Below are 16915 nucleotides of genomic sequence, written 5' to 3' on the forward strand. Positions count from 1 at the left end.
AACAGAACCTGGGTGGCCGAGAACCTTGTTCTTGACCGAGAACTAATGGTTCTAGCCGAGAACACATTGGCCGAGAACCCTATGGCCGAGAACCTTTGGTGACAGAAAACTAATGTTGACCGAATAATCGTTTTGACCGAGAATTCTTTTCTGGCCGAGATCTCCTTTTCTGGCCGAGAACACCCAGCTCAGCTCATCTTTCCATTTTTATGTTTCTCCCATGCTCAGTTACTTTTCTAAGGTTCCATTCATGAACTTTTAACAACTTTTCTTTACCGTTCATATCCGTTTTACACCCATTATCATCACGGCTTCAAGATCTAACCCGTTTTAGACATAAAGCTTAAACCTTTATAGGGTTAAAACGTTCTAGGCTAGATCTAGGGTTTCCTTTATGAACCGTTTATATCTATGAGTCCATTTCATCCATTTTAATCATCAAGTTTGTATTTTTATGGAACATCTAGACCCGATCTACTCTAGGGTCAAGTTTCATGGCAAAACGTTCATAAAAATGTAACCTTTAAGCTTAAAACGTACCTTTTGACGTGAGTAGGGTCACGGCTAGCTTGATACACGACCTTGGACTCGTTAGCTCTCTTGTATGATCGAAGATCTATGATTACTATGATCGGTTTATGGTTTGGATAATGGGTGGCGGCTAAGGAAGGTATTTTATGGCTTAAGTGTGTGTTTTAAGGTGTAGAGAGAATAAGATGGATAAGTTTGATGGAAATGGAAAGATTTAGGGTTTAAGGGGTATTTATACTCCCTTAAGCCCATGGACCTAAGGCTCATCTTTCCTTTTTAGTCCATAATTAATTCTCTCTAATTAGCCTACTTCTCTTTCCCTCTTTTATTATTATTTTATTTACCGTCTTAAGTAAACTTATCCACCATGAGAGATAATATATAAAATATTATTTATTGCAAATTTTGGGATGTTACACTTTTATATTACTAACCAATATTTTTTCTCTACTTTTGTATTTTATCTGGATTAAGGAATGGCTTACAAATTTATTGTTTTTTATTGTTCAAATGAAAACTTTTTAATGTATTCAATGGAGTATTTTGATGGTAAAAATGTAAAATGGTATGTTCATCAAGTGGTCGTGGATTCAACTCCTACGAAATGCAATTGTGATGATTTTAGGAGTAGAGTAGGTTTCGAGTAGAGAGTATGTTGACCAGCAAAAAGAAAAACAAAAGAAAAATGCCTAGAAAGTTACTTCTCATGGATTGCTGTTGTTAAGTCACATTGCATTGTAAATTTGATTATCATCCACAATCAATTTGTTCAAAATGCCTTATAGTATTTAGGACGAAATACCACTTTATGAAAAAAAATCTTAAGAGTCAACAAATCCTGTTAATATGAAATTTGAGCAAGGTGTAAATAAGTTATCTTTTGAGTTGTTCTCTTTTATCGGGTAGGAGCTTCACTTATTCAAATCTGAATTAATAAATCCAAAATGCAAACGGAATTTGAATTCGGGTGTTGAATATTCGAACAAAATTCTAACTTGGGTTTTGAATAATTGAGCAAGTTCCTCATCCAAATTGAATTTATGATTTGTCGTATTTACTAGAAGCAAATAAAATACAAATTTCATAAATTCCTATATAAAAATACCAATTTTACTTATTTTGTGCATATTATTTATTTCTTTTTTTATTCAGGTATTTCGAATCAACTCCGATTCAAGACGTTTCGAATTCAAATTTACTTTTAATTACATCTAATTAATCAGTCATTTTCTTTCTTATAATGCATATATGCACGAGATCTTTTTTTTCTTACTCTTTTACAAAGTTACTCCTAAAACAAAGTGAAACCATAATGTGCGCATGATGCAAGCACATGTGTATGTACTACACATGAATTTGTTTATGTATGCATCTAGTATATTTACTACATGTATATACACATCGAGGTTGGTTTGATTTTTTTTTTCACGTGATGCGGTCGTGATATTGTCATATGGGTTTAATTTAGTATTTACTACATGTATATACGCATTGAAGTTGTTTAATTTAGTATTTATTATTTGTATATACGCATTGAAGTTGTTTAGTATTTATTGTTTGTATATACGCATTGAGGTTGGTTTAATTTAATTGTTTTTATTAATTACTATTTACTACATGTATATACGTGTATATACGCATTAAGGTTGGTTTGATACGATGATGATATTTTCATGTGGGTAGCCATCATATCACATGGAGAGGCCATTTAATGCCCATCACACCTCACCACATTCAAATCAAACGTAGCCAATTTAGGGCCTCGTATTCATCAATATCACTTTCCTTCAATTTCACTCAAGAAAATAATAATACACGTTATTTTCCATTCTAAAACGAGGTCCATTTTTTATTATGAACACATATTTACACACAACAACAATACAATACTAGCACCACATTCATAACTTTATAAATACTAAATTACAACCATGACAAGGCCAATTTATAGCCTCATTTACATCAAAACCACTTTACTAATTCTCACGCTAGTCATCGACGAAGTGACCCTTTTTCTTCTACGAGCCTAATCGATACTCTCTTTTACATAAAAAAAGTCGCTTTTTCAACTGTTTTCTATAATATCTTTAAAGCTTCAACTATAAATAGACTAAATTAAAACCAAGACAAGGTTTTTATTATCATAATATCTCTGGTTCCACTTTGCTTCACCAGATTTCATATATTTATTTATATATTATATATGTGTATTATATTTCCATTAAAAAAAAGGAAAAATAAGCTTAGGATAATATTATATTATATTATTTTCTATTTTTCTAAAAGATACTGTTGAATCTCCAATCCAATCTCACTTCAGTGGGGCCCATCACGTGCTGACTAGGCTTACGGAATGACACAATATGACTGTTGACCATAAACGCCGTTACTCTTTCCGACACTCTAATATCTTCCATTTTTAACTCTTGTAAACGGAGTACATACTCCGGTACATGTACTAGGTCCCACACTACCCCTACACCACCTTCTTTTAACACCCTAACCACCTCTCCAACCACCCGCATCCGCTCGGCGGATGCGGCCGCGGTTTTTGGGCCAAATTCCTTCCCAACTTTATGCACGAACCCGGCCGAGACAACTACGTCGAAGTAGTTGTCTGGGAATGGAAGGCGTCTTGCGTCGCCTTCGCGGCACGTGACGTATTCTTGAACTCCTTCCACTGCCGCGGTTTTTAATGTGGATAAGGTCGTGTTTTTGCGGTCTAAACCGACAACGCGGCCAGAACTACCTTCTTTTTTTAGTTCCATGGCGACCGCGTTGAGTAGGATGCCGCGGCTGCAGCCTACGTCTAGCACGGTCTTGACTGTGGACCAGTCGTCGACCGCGCTGACCATACGCTGGGCCATGTCCCAGCGTAAGGCGACTGAGGAGTAAAACATGTTGCCGGCCGCGTAGAATAGGCAGACGGCGGAGAGAGCCATGACGGAGCCGGTGAATCCTGCAGCGAATCTCGCGACGTTGCCGGAGAATACCTATTAGACAAAAACATAATTAGTAAATAGCATCATGCTATAGCTACACCATCCTAATCTGATGTCATACCATAAAACAACCATTCACAACACACGCATATGACCATTTTGACCAACAAAAAATAATCAAACTTTGAAAATTATTAGTCAGAACAACCATTTAAACAATATTTAGATGGTCATTCAAACGATATTCAGACGGCCATACACAAAACACTCATGTGACCGTTTTGACAAAACTTTGAAAATTATTGATTAGAACAACCATTTGAACAATATTTCTATGACCGTTCGAACAATATTCAGATGGTCGTTCTGACAACTAAACTTTGAAAATTTTGACCAAAATCCATTAGATTTTTTCATCTTTTTTTTTTAAATTTAGAAAAGGGCCGCAACAAAAATAAGTTTTGAATCTTTAGGGTTTGTCCGGCCAATATCCGAGCGGTGTAAATTTTGAAAATTTTTGTCAACACGGTTGTCAGACCAATATCCGAGTGGTGTAAAGTTTGAAATTTTTTGGTCAAAACGGCTGTCCGGCCAATATCCAGGTAGTGTAAACTTTGAAATTTTTTGGTCAAAACGGTTGATGTAAATATGGGTTAACTACATAACTCTACATATTATAAACCCGTAATTACAATTACCAATACAAAAACACCCAATTAACAACTACGCCATCATTTACACACACTTAAGAGTTTATTAACCATACCGACGGAGATATCAACTCGAACGAGTAGCAGATCCAGTTGAAGTACAACAAGAACACAATCGACGAACATGAAAACACAACCGCATGAATCAAGAGAAAAATCGGCGTGTGCCAATCCTCCATTCCATATATCGCGTAGATCTGAGTCCAATCTCTTCCTACTCGCCCCATTTTTACCCCCTAATTTCAAAATTCAGTAAAATTTCAAATACAAATACGAATAAAATTCTGTTCGCTTTTATAAAAAGCTGCAAACAGAAACATTCCGTTTGTAAGTCACGAGAATTGACTAATACGGAATGAATTCATGTTCCGTAAATATAACATATGTGAATAATAATAATAATAATAATAATGGAGAAGTGGATTAAGCAAAACTATTGATACCTGACTTCAGATCTAGAAATAACAGTTGATGTAAAGAATAATATTAATATTACGTTGATCTCGAGAAGGTGGTTTACAGTTAGTTACGAAGAGTGGTGGTGTAAGAGCGAACGGAAAAAGTGGTTGCGGCGGCGATGGTGGTGGTTTGAATGGATGAAGAGTGGGCTAATGTTTTATACTAGTGGGGAAGAGTGAAATGAGGTACGGTTATAAAAGGGCATAACTAAATTTACGGATGTTAAATTAACCGCTAAATGTTTTTGATTTTAAAGTTTAAGATAATTAATAAAATTGTTTTTGTTGGTTGGTAAAAAAAAAAGTTAAACATTGTTTGTTGTTAATGTTGGGGATTATATGTCTCAACCTGGCTTACTGAGTTTTGCACAGTCTGGAATGTCAAAATCAGTATTATGGATGTTGATTTAACCGCTTAATGTTTTCAATTTAAGATAGTTAATAAACGAAATTTATCTTGTATATGTCGTAGCGAGCGAATAATGCACCGCTAAAATTAACATCAACAATCATCAATGAATGAGAAAGTTGAACAGTTGAAAGACTTGCACAACACAAGAATTTTTGACTCGAAATTGCATCTGACCGGGATATCTTATAGTAGCTCCCTACACCACAAGAGCATTTCAATTGATTGATCGTGTGTGACCTCGATTGTGTCGAATATGAAGACAAGAATTGCAACATTAGGGCTCTAAATAATTAACTTGGTGTGTTCGATGGTCTGGGTGAAGATGAATGGTTGGGTGGAAGGTCTAATTGGATGGTCTGGCCCAAGATGACGGTGGAAATATATATCAGACGTTGGTAAACGTACGAGAGGGGTAGATTGATTATTAAACCACTTACTGGATGGAAAACCCAGCGTCCGTTAGTATAAGGGACTCAAAGTGCACCTGTTTTCAAATCACATGGACTCACTCAAGTGTATCATTTTGACTTTAGTAACACATTGACCGCGTGCTATAAGACCATGTGTAGTGGAGCGCTACCCCACCCCATGGAGCCCCATAGCGCTAGGAAAACCGCCCCCCTTGGGCGTAATGGGCTATGGAGTGTGGGACGCTTCCCACATAACGCGGGGGTGGGGAAAATATTGGTTTGCTTGGTGGATTGGTTTATTTTATTATTTTTAATCAATAATAATATTAATAATAAAGAGATAATTACTAGACCATGTGTAGTCATAAAGCCCTACTACCAGGCATTATGCGCCATGTGGCGCCCGGTTAGAGTTATGTTTTTTTACAAAAACATGGTGTATTCATAAAGCCCCACCCCAAGACGTTATGCGAGACGTGGCGCCCAATCACTTTTACACGTTTTGTTTTATTTTTTATTAAGAATAATCAAATAACAACAATATTTTATTAAATAAATATTACATTAAAATAAAAAAAACTACTCGTCTCCATTGTCGTCTTCATTGGTGATGCGCATAAAAAAATGTAGACATCCGAAAGCGACGTCCAAAGGTCTTCGGGTTCTTGTATCTCGGCGAGTCGCTGAAGTAATCCGCCATCAACCGGTTGTTGGCTTCGGTACGATCTCGTTCGATATATGCTCTTTTTGAAACCCGGGGGGGGGGGGGGGGAGTGGAGAGCTAATCGCACTCGTAACAGAACTCATATAAGTTGTCGCGAGCACAATCGCACTCGTAACCACCTCTTCCTCCGCCTCGTCTTCGGCTTGTTGGTCGGGCCCGAAAAACCGATTATATATAGAAGTAGGAAAATCCATTTATAGTGAAGTTGGTGTGAAGAAATATAGAGTAGAAAGAAATATTTTATACATTTGATGAGTTTTGATTGGGGATGAAGTTGATTAATATATAGAAAATATATTTTTTTAATTAACGATAATATGACCGTTGGATTTGAATAAATGTTTTTTTTAATTTCCGTCCACATATTCAGCGTTATATACAAAACACCTAAAAAATAGCCTAAAACGGGCCGGGGAAGGGGGGTGGCCCTGCCGTTATAGGCAAAACGCATTCCAAAAGGTGCCACTACGCTTGGTCTTAGTATGAGTTTCATCTAATACACCCATTTTAGCCATAAATACCCTATGATGATGTGACATCACATGACGCATAACGTTTCTGTAGAGGCTTCATCCACTACACACAACCTGTATTAACTATAGGAATGCGAATAGGAAAAATCTCTTAATATAATTATTTTTGTTGATGGTTAAAAAGAATAAAAAATAATAAAACGTTAGGATAATGTTTTTGAAAGAATAACGCTCGGATGTCTACATTTTTTTATACAAAATGTACTTTCATAAATTGGTTTCAATCACAACGTGTCATTCATATTTATTTTCCTAGGCCCAAAATTTAAATAAACGTTTTTGTAACGAAACGAGTCATGGTCCTATTGGTCGGACTGGTTATAAAAAATGACATTACTATTTATGTATGCGGTTCAAAAAAATCTATCATCTATATAAAAATACAAAATAAGATGTTAAATAGTTTAGTGTTAACATAGATTTAGAATGTTAGGAAATATGGAGTATACGAACAAATACAATGTGGAATTTGAAATCAGATGTGAGGTAATAAAATAATTTTTTGAGATAAAAGAAAACTTAAATTATAATTTGGTCCGATCATGGAGTTGATGCCATAACCAAGTAAACCATATAACCAACTCTTTATTGGACGTGAGAAGAACCACTACAGTCGAGCTCATACTCTCGCAAATTTTCTTGTTCTTGTCACGGAACATCAATGCGTCGTGCCAACTCAACCTAGTTCATAGACTTCCCATCACATATGGCTATGAACTCAATATCAAAGTAAAGGTAGGTTTTTTGAAATCAATGTTAGAACAAAAATATGATAAAACCATGTAATTATATTTATATATCTCAATTATAATTTAAAATTTAGTTAATAATTAAAAGATGGACATTTTGAAACATAATCAGTGTATGGAACAAAGAGAATAATCTCATCTAATTACATATAGTTGGTTTTTTTTATTATGAACTATCTTTCTAATTCTTATTATATCTGTCTAACACTATGTATAAGTGGGTTACTCTCCTTGTTTACTACTTAAAATTGATAATGCATCAAACATATTCATTAGTCGGTATACTTTTATATTGATTGTTTAAAATTTCGAAGATAAAACTTTAATTCAAAGAAAACTACAATGAAGTGGCAAATTGTCACATTAAATTGATATTATTAAATTTAAAACTAGGATATTTTGACAAGTCACTAGATTTCGACAAATTGAACGTATTACCGTTGACAGGTTCCCGCAAATTAAGGTGCAAAGTATGGTAAACGAAATTAAAAAAATGAATAAAAGAAATGGTATTTTGAAAACTAAAGAAAAAGAAAAACCAACCCAAAGATGACTGAAAAGACGTTTAATGTTGAATCTTTAGATGTATTGCATTAAAAGCACCCAACATAAAACTTACCACCCTCAGGATTTATGAAACGGTCATTTAAACCCGATGTTTTAATACATTGTCAATATAATCCAAATACTAATTAGTCTTCTAGAATAGTAGAATATGGATCAAATACAAAACACAACTACTTTATTTTCCAAAATATCAAATGTGTTTAAAATCAATATTCAATGCAATTAAGGTTTTAGAATTTGATTTCATAATATAACTATCCACACGCTATTTTAAATGCAAATATATTTACAGTCATCTTATCTTAAAAATTAAACTAACATTCAACTTATTATTACACTTTATCATAAAAGAAACTTTATATAAATCATGTTAAGGATTTATAATAGACTATCTGTGTAAATCCCGTTTGAGGTTTGTGCTAGGGTTTCTAAGAGACATGTCTTCTAAAAGAATTTATGATAATATTCAATCAACTCTTGTATATATATAAAAGAATGGTCGCATTTTTATTTAACTTAGGTAGTATATATAAGATTTTAAAATCTAACTATCTATATAATTGTCTATCATAAAATCTTATGTGTCGCTCTCATCTCTCATGTTGTTTCCCTCGTTCTCTAGAGCAACCAGATTGCTTGATTTATAAATTGAGGCTTCTTATGCATTTGACCCAAATTAACGGTATGAGTCTCACCAAACCCGGATAGTCTTTAAATGAGTTATAACATCTCATTTATTTGTAAAACTATTTTATGATCAAACAATAATTTTCGCGGGTCATGGGTCTCACCAAACCCGGAAAACCCTTAAACGGGTTATAACATCTCATTTATTTGTGAAATAACCCATTAATCATCAAAGAATAACTTATAGGTCTTACCAAACTCTAATAGCCCTCAAATGGATTATAAGATCTCATTTATTGATAAACACTTTCATCAACAAACCCTAATTTAATTAATTTGCTTTACATGTTCCCCGTTGTTGGTCTATCATCTCCATCGTCGGTTAACTTCCGATACTACCCACCATCGTCAACTACATCAACGCCCCTTTTTTCATTAGCCAAATATTTGTGTTCATGTTTGTACATTTAAAAAAATCAACATGCCCGTGTTCGTTTATGTTTGTTCGTTAAAAATCTAAAAAACCTAAACATCTCAGCTGATAAAACCCAAACATTAAAAATATAATAACAAACTAATATATATGTATTAAATTAAAACAAAACTATGTTAAAAAATAAAATAAATCATCATAAAATAACAAAACAATTAAAAAACAAAACTTTAAATAAACTCCCGTAACACGTAAGAATTAAACTAGTAAATTATATATCCGTATTTTAAAATGATAATTTGCATATAAAAAAGGATATATGCAAGTGTCTAGAAGAAGTTTTTTATACAATTAAAACTTCCAATTTCAATAATTTATTTGATCATTATCAATGTTTTGATCGAAAACAATGTTTTTTACTATTGTTTTATACTCTTGGGTGTTACCCCAAAATATACTCCCGGCACACATCCTTAAAACCAAATGAGTGTAGAAAGGTTTAAAACTTAAAATTCCATATCAATATATTTGAAACATGATTTCGAACAAAACACACCGTGTGATCTAAGATCATATAGGCGTGCAAGACTTGCTACGGTTAAACGATCTTCTTCGGATAATTCGTCTAATCCAAGAATAGCTATAATATCTTGAAGTTCTTTGTAACGTTGTAAAGTTTGCTTAACCTGTTGTGGAGTTTCATAATGTTCTTCACCGACGATCCGGGGTTGTAGCATAGTTGACGTTGAATCTAAAGGATCTACTGCTGGATAGATACCTTTGGTGGCTAATCCTCTTGATAGTACGGTAGTAGCATCTAAATGTGCAAATGTCGTAGCAGGAGCAGGGTCGGTCAAATCATCTGCAGGTACATAAACAGCTTGAATAGAAGTTATGGACCCTTCTTTGGTAGAAGTAATTCTTTCTTGTAAAGAACCCATTTCGGTACTAAGAGTAGGTTGATAACCCACGGCGGAAGGCATTCTACCCAACAAGGCGGATACTTCAGATCCTGCTTGGACAAAACGGAAGATATTGTCAACAAATAAAAGAACGTCTTGTTCAGTTCCATTTTTAGGATGAAAGGACATAACAATAAATCAAACGAATGCAATGACCTTTTTTTAAAAAAAAACTGTAATGACCATCGAACATGTTTACCTAAGGAAGGTGTGAACAAGGGTCTCTCGAGAGATCTTTTAGACTCCTTACTACTAGACCATTTTGTGATGGTATACCATGACGGCATGACATAATATGACACATCACGGTCTATAAAAGTATAAAACCAATATATGTGTATTTGTCGTTCAACACCAAAATCAGATCCAAATTCCATAGCATATTCGGAAATTAGAATGTACCAAATCTTATATGTATCGCATATTCAGCTAAAGACATATACATCCAAGTGCCATATACTTGCACCTTATGTCCTTAGGTAATTCAGGTCATGGATCACCACCTTGTTTTGAGCGTTAGGTGTGGGTGAGGAAAAAATTTTGCAATCAAACATACTCGAGCACGGGTAAACCAATGATGAATTATCTTATAAGAAGTCTTCATCCGGGCAACAAAAAACAAATATGTGAGTTCCTCATGGGCAAAGGGAACAATAATGGACGGTATGAGAACTCGATGCCACATATGGTATAAGAGTCACTCTTGTTTTGTTAATTGTTACTTTAAAATAGTTGGGCAACCCTCATCAAAGGCAAGGAGTACCAAATGGGGTATTAGTGACAGTTTAGGCGAATTAACACATAGTTTTATTATGTCCATAGTAGAGATATCGAGCCATAAGAAATGTTACCCCTTGAATATCTCACGTATGTTTTGGAGGCAGTGGTTGTGGATGATATGAAAGCTCCGAATTAAACGTGTTTGGGTGAGGATAATCCAAAGATAATTAACCTCTGACAAATCCCAACCAGGGCAATTAAAAAAATCATACTTTGTGAGAGAGATTGAATGTTGCAAATGGCATAAGAGTCACTCTTATGTTTATATTAGTGAGACAAATCTCATTGTCCACAATGAGTCCCAAATAGGGGTGTTTTTGACACCTTAAGTGAATCGCATATTGATACTTATTGATATGTCCATTCCATATGAGAAATACTCAAACATAAGAAAACCTTCTACTTAAATATCAATTATTATCAACAGGTTTTGAGCACATTAACTATGGATAAGAGAGGAATTTCACATATAATGTATTTGGAAAAAGAGAACGATATTTGTTTTATATGACCCGATGTTTACACCCCCAACATCACTTATTTGGAGGTTAAATTCCAAAGTTAGGTATGCCACCTCGTTCTATTTTTGTATTTTTTTTCTTTGATATATTTGTCAAACTTTCACAACTATTAAACGGATCAATGTTTATGACTTTAACGAGAATTTATATACCATTTATAAATACAAAAATAATATATATTCTCAAACTGATATATTAAAATTTTTAAATATTATATCCATCAATCCATGGTATCGTTTCCTTTTCTTGAACATCTATTCCATAGATTTTCATTATATAAAACTTTCATAGGTTTATAAATGAAATATACACTAGTGGTTGTTATGAAAACTTTCATTATTTTATCATAACTTGCAAACTGAAACATTAAATGGGACGCTATTTAAATTCATACGAAAATGACGTTTTTAAACAAGTCAAAATTTTGCCTTTAAAATGCCCTATAATATGATGCCTTTATTTGCGAACTTAATTTGACATTATGGTCTCCAAATTTGACTTTTCTAATACAAAAGTCCTTGAAATTTTAAAACGAGTCTCCCTCAAACTCAACAAAATATGGTTTTAAATAATTACATATTCAAAAGTCTTGTTCATTAAACTTTAAAAAATTTAAAAAATCAATATATTAACCAACAACTAACTAAAAAATTACAAATATAACCCTTATAGATGACACGAATCCCAGCTTGCATAAACAGCCCCAATGATTTTCCATGCAAATTCACCCAAGATATACATCACATACTTATGACCATTGGCCACCGGCCGCCACCATTTGTCGCAAGACCTCCAACTTTCCACGTAATTGTTAGGGATGCTTACAATCGTATATCTTAGGAAAATCTGAGAGTCGTGAAACACTTTCAGACTAAAACTATTTGTTGGTTCCCAAATGTTTTGACCGGATAAAACTCAGATTGAGTGCAAGAATCAGTATGAAGAATGTGAGAGTTTATTGAACCAGTGAACGCATCATATGACTAAACTACATTATATATAACAGTTATCTAACTAATAACTGAATATACGCTCCTTTATTTTATTAAACTCTGTAAAGAAAATTAATTAATTAATTAATTTTCTAATACGTTTTTAATAAAGAAACATATGTTAGAAATAAAAAATTTTCAAACTGACTTGGCAACTCGACCCCAGCCAGGGGTGCTTCCCCTTGGACCCTGCCAGGGGCTACCGCCCCTCGCACCCCACTACTAGGGCGCTGCCCCCTTGGAATCCTCATGACTTAGGGGCTTCGCCCATAAGTACCAATAAGATTATAAATTATAATAAGATCAAATAAGTGTGCACCCTTCACCAGACTTATTTAGATTCGTATTACATTTAACTTGATAAACAAGTTGATCCTTAATTACACTAAAATCACTAACAATCACCATGTGCAATTGGTTTACAGAGTTACAATAAAACTTATATCGAAACATAGAAAAGATAATGTAGTTCTAAACATAAAATATATGTGCATCTCCACGTTCAACTGCTGCTATGGTTGCTTCCTGAAACCACTTAAGTACTAAAAAAACATATTTTCATATAAAAGGAGTGTTAAACATGAAGGTGCCAAATGAATGAATAAACGGTTAATATTTGTTTATTTCAAAACTTATCCAGCCGGGTTGGGGAAAAGGCCAACATACATTTTCTCGAAATTTAATCGTAGTTTATCTTATTTATAAAAATATTTTAAGATGTTATTTATGCATTGAAGAAACACTAAGTGAACCCACGAGCAGATTATAGATAATCTGGGGGTTAAGTAATGTTTCCCACGGATGATGAGGTCCAGCAGAGAAGGTTGTTCTTCAGGGGACCTGCAAAACAGACACCGTAAGCTCGTCACTGAGAAGGGGGGGGGGTTCCTCCTTGTGACCACCCTCCGGCGTGAGAATCAGACTAGATTGCTCTGAATATAAGTGTATATTAAGAGATTGCTAGATAAGATTGAGATATCAGATGATGTCCTTACCATTCCAAGGTGTTGGAGTATTTATAGCCGAAGGTAGGTTTCCTAGAAGGTACAGCCGGCTGAATAGTATTCCTGTTCTACCAACAGCGGACTACGCACAGGCCATGCTGGTTGGTGGATAGGCTACGGCCAACAGTAACAAGGTCGGCTGTATACTGTTCCTTTACTGCCGGCTACGCACTGTTCCACCAACTGTAGGCTGCGCACGTCTCATCGTAAGGGTTGGTGAGTAAGCAGCGGCTAATAGTGACAAACAGTACTAGAGGGTGCTCCTCCTCGTATTGTTTGTCGGTGAGCTGTCACCCTGTGATTGGTTCATGGGCTGCTCTGGTCAAATTGTCTATTCCGCCCATACATTAGTAGGTATAGTACGAAAGACCTTCCAGAAGCATACGGACTGGCTCATTTAGGCGGGAGTATTCCCGCCTTGCTCATTCCTTCATGTGACTACTGAAGTAGCGAGTGCCTTGTGCGTGTAGCCTTGCTGTTAGTGCGGGTAGCCTTCCCTGATGGCTTGTATCCGCAGCTGCGGGAACAGGCGGGGTACTTAACCATTGGGAGGCTTTCCCTGCGGGTACAGCTGGCGTACTGCGCGTAAGGTTCTCTGAGCATGGTGGGTCCTGCTGGAGCAGTTGGTCATTGCGCAGACGTCCCTATTCAAGGTGAGTCTTGCGGGTCCAACTGGGCTCTGCTGGGACCTACCTCTTCAAGTCCCCCCAGTCCAATGTTCTTCTCATGAATTATTAATAAGTGAGGTGAACTTTTGGACTTAGCAAGGAGTTTTTTGAAAAGGGTTTAGTTTTTCGGTTTTCCGTGGTGATTCTTCCCGCGGTTTTCCTGATGTCACGCAGAAATTCCCGACTTTTCTGCTTGATCTTTGGGTGTGAGGCGGGTAGGTTTGTAACCTCCTCGTACGTCAGGAGCGTTGAGTCCTACTTGTGTGGATTCTCCGTGGGGTTTTGGTAGTTTTCAACATACTGATCAATTATGCTAAAACCACCAATCCCATCATGGAGTTTCGAACAATATAGTTCTCGACGTTCCCGTCATGCGGGGATGTTATTCCCGTTCCCGCCAGCATGGCCCAGAAGATCCTTCTTGTTTTGAATTCCCTGCAGAGTGCTAAGTATGTGAAGGGTTTTGCCTTGACACTGTACCCGCACTTGTCTTACGGTTACTTTACTTCCAAGGTATTCCTGGCGTCAATTCCCTGCGGGTGCTAAGTATGTGAAGGGTTTTGCCTTAACACTGTACCCGCATCCGTCTTACGGTTACTTGGTTGCCGAGGAATTCTTGGATTCAATTCCTTGCAGGTGCTAAGTTTGTGAAGGGTTTTGCCTTAACACTGTACCCGCACCTGTCTTACAGTTACTTGGTTGCCAAGGTAAGGGGTATTTTCCCGCTTACTTTTGAATCTTTTTGAATTTTGAATTTTGAAATTCGAAGAGTTGGTGGAAGGATAAGAACAGTCCAAATCTCTGACACGTCGTGCGACGGTTTCTTCTGACTGTGTCAGGACGTGCAGGAAGTTATGGTGACGTGACAGTACATGGTCATTCCAGACGCTTTTTCAGGCGCGTGGGCGCGATTTTTCGGGCGCGTGGCCGCGAAATTAATGGTATGCGTCCTGTCAACAGCTGTTCCCAGCTTGCTTTTTGCCACGTGTCATAGTTTCATTGCACCTTCGTTTTCTCTCTCTTCCGCATTAATTGCGATTAGTATATAAAGGGGGAGAGGGTTCTTTGTAATCCACACTTTCACTCTTCTCTTCATCTTCTTTGCGATTTCCGGCGAATACTCACCTTTTCAGGCAAGCATTCTCCCGAAATCGTTTTCTTCTTCTTTTACAAGATGTCTCGTGATCTCGAATCTGCAGTCGATGACAAGAGTACTGCTGGCGAGTACCAGTGTGCTTTGCCTGGCGATCTGTATCGGTACGTCGTCAGGAAGTTCATGCTCGAGTCTCTCGAGCCTGAGTTTCCTGAACCCCACCAGACGGTGTACGATGCCCCCAGAGGCAAGATCGGGGTATATGCTGCATTCTTTGTCTATGGGAATCTTAGGTTCCATTGACAAAGTTTGTTTACCGTGTCCTTGAGAGGCACGGTGTTCATTTGACCGAGTTGCACCCCATGGCGATCGCCAAGATTCGCCACTTCGAGTGGGTGTGCCGGATTTTGGGCGTTGAGCCCTATGTTGACCGTCTGATTGTGACATCTGCCCCGATCCGACCCGACCCAGGTACCCGTTTCTCTGACCCGATCTCTCTTTTATTATTTAATATTTATACTTGTATTTTATTTTTAATAATAATATATATTTCCTGCCCGCCTCTTTCTCCCTCTCTCTTTCCGCCTTCTCTTCCCTCTTGTCCTTTGGTTCTTTCCGCCTAAGGATGTCTGCAGCTCCACGCGCCAGACTCCTTACATGGAAGCCTGCGTGAAGACATCTTGTTCCTGCGATGCGTGAAGAGAACTCTTCTCGCAGCGCGCTAAGAATGCATGTTCTTCCCGCAATGCGCTAAGAATGTATGTTCTTCCCGCGATGCGCTTAGAATTCTTGTTCTTCACGCAGCACGCTAAGGATTTGTGATTCTTCCCGCAGTGCGCTAAGGATTGTTGTGCCAGCCTTCGCGCTCGCGCACTCAGCCTTCGCGCTCGCGCACTCAGCCTTCCCGCGCTTAACCCTTGTATCTTCTGTTTAAATCTAGCCGTTTGCTTTTGTGTTGTCTTATCTTTTGAGCTGTTGACCTAATCTGCTTTATGTCTGAAAAGTTACTTTCGGCGCAGCATGCGCACCAACCCCATTGGTTGACAGATAAAGTGACTGACATTATCTTTTGAGATCTGCTTTTTCCATGCTTGACCAGTAACTTTATCTGTCCTCTCCCATGCCTTTTTCTGTTCCCTGTCAGCTTTATCTTGCCCCCTGCAGCTGCCATATCTTTTGATATCTTTTGCTTTTGGATTCTTATGCTTTTTGATATCTTTTGCTTTTTGAGATCTTTTCCCCTTTTCTAGGATTGTGTTCCCTAGGGTTTCTCTATAAATAATAATAATATTTCATAACACATCACACACAAAACACTTAATCTCTCCTGTTCTCTTGCTCCTTGCTCTCTCTGCCGTCTTCCTCTCTGCCTCCGTCTTCCTCCTTGTTCTTCCTGCTTTTCCGGTAATATACATTATATATAATAGTTTACTTATTAATTATGCTAACTTATAATCAAGACTTAAAACCAATCATTAAAACAATAATCTTGTTTATAGGTTAACTTGTGCTTGTTTAAAGTTGGTTCTTGCTTTATCTATCATCGCATCTTTATCAAGTGAGTAATCTCGTACCTAATCCCTTTTTGCTTTTAAATATTTTGGGATGTTCATGTGTTCATACAAAACTTGAGTCTTAAACTTGTTTATGAACTTTAGTCGCGCAGTATCCCATGTGTTGAGGACGTTTACTTGGCTGTTTATTTGTATGTGTGTATCATTAACCGCTTTGTTCGGCCTATTCCGCAGTTCCGTTGGTACCATTAGTTGAACACGGGAGACCTATCGTTTACGGTTTTC

At 36.7% G+C, this 16915-nt stretch overlaps 1 protein-coding gene across 1 annotated transcript; it reads right to left on the minus strand.

Annotated features, from left to right (window-relative positions):
- Positions 1-2216: 2216 nt before the first annotated feature.
- LOC143615785 (uncharacterized) lies at positions 2217-4767 on the minus strand. The gene is made up of 3 exons (XM_077088820.1): positions 4627-4767; positions 4240-4419; positions 2217-3524 (listed from the first exon to the last, which is right to left on the minus strand). The coding sequence occupies exons 2-3, from the start codon at positions 4408-4410 to the stop codon at positions 2811-2813; spliced, it is 885 nt and encodes a 294-aa protein (XP_076944935.1). The 5' UTR covers positions 4411-4419; positions 4627-4767; the 3' UTR covers positions 2217-2810.
- Between the last annotated feature and the right edge of the window lie 12148 nt (positions 4768-16915).

This window comes from Bidens hawaiensis, unplaced genomic scaffold (genome assembly GCF_021521415.1).
Source record: "Bidens hawaiensis isolate Kalapana, Puna unplaced genomic scaffold, B.hawaiensis_p1.1 tig00044314_1, whole genome shotgun sequence".
NCBI lineage: Eukaryota > Viridiplantae > Streptophyta > Magnoliopsida > Asterales > Asteraceae > Bidens > Bidens hawaiensis.

Coding starts and splice junctions, on each gene's coding strand:
- LOC143615785 (XM_077088820.1), bottom strand. CDS start 4,410: ATGGGGCGAGTAGGAAGAGATTGGACTCAGATCTACGCGATATATGGA. Junction 3,525..4,239: donor TCGAGTTGATATCTCCGTCG/GTATGGTTAATA, acceptor TTTGTCTAATAG/GTATTCTCCGGCAACGTCGC.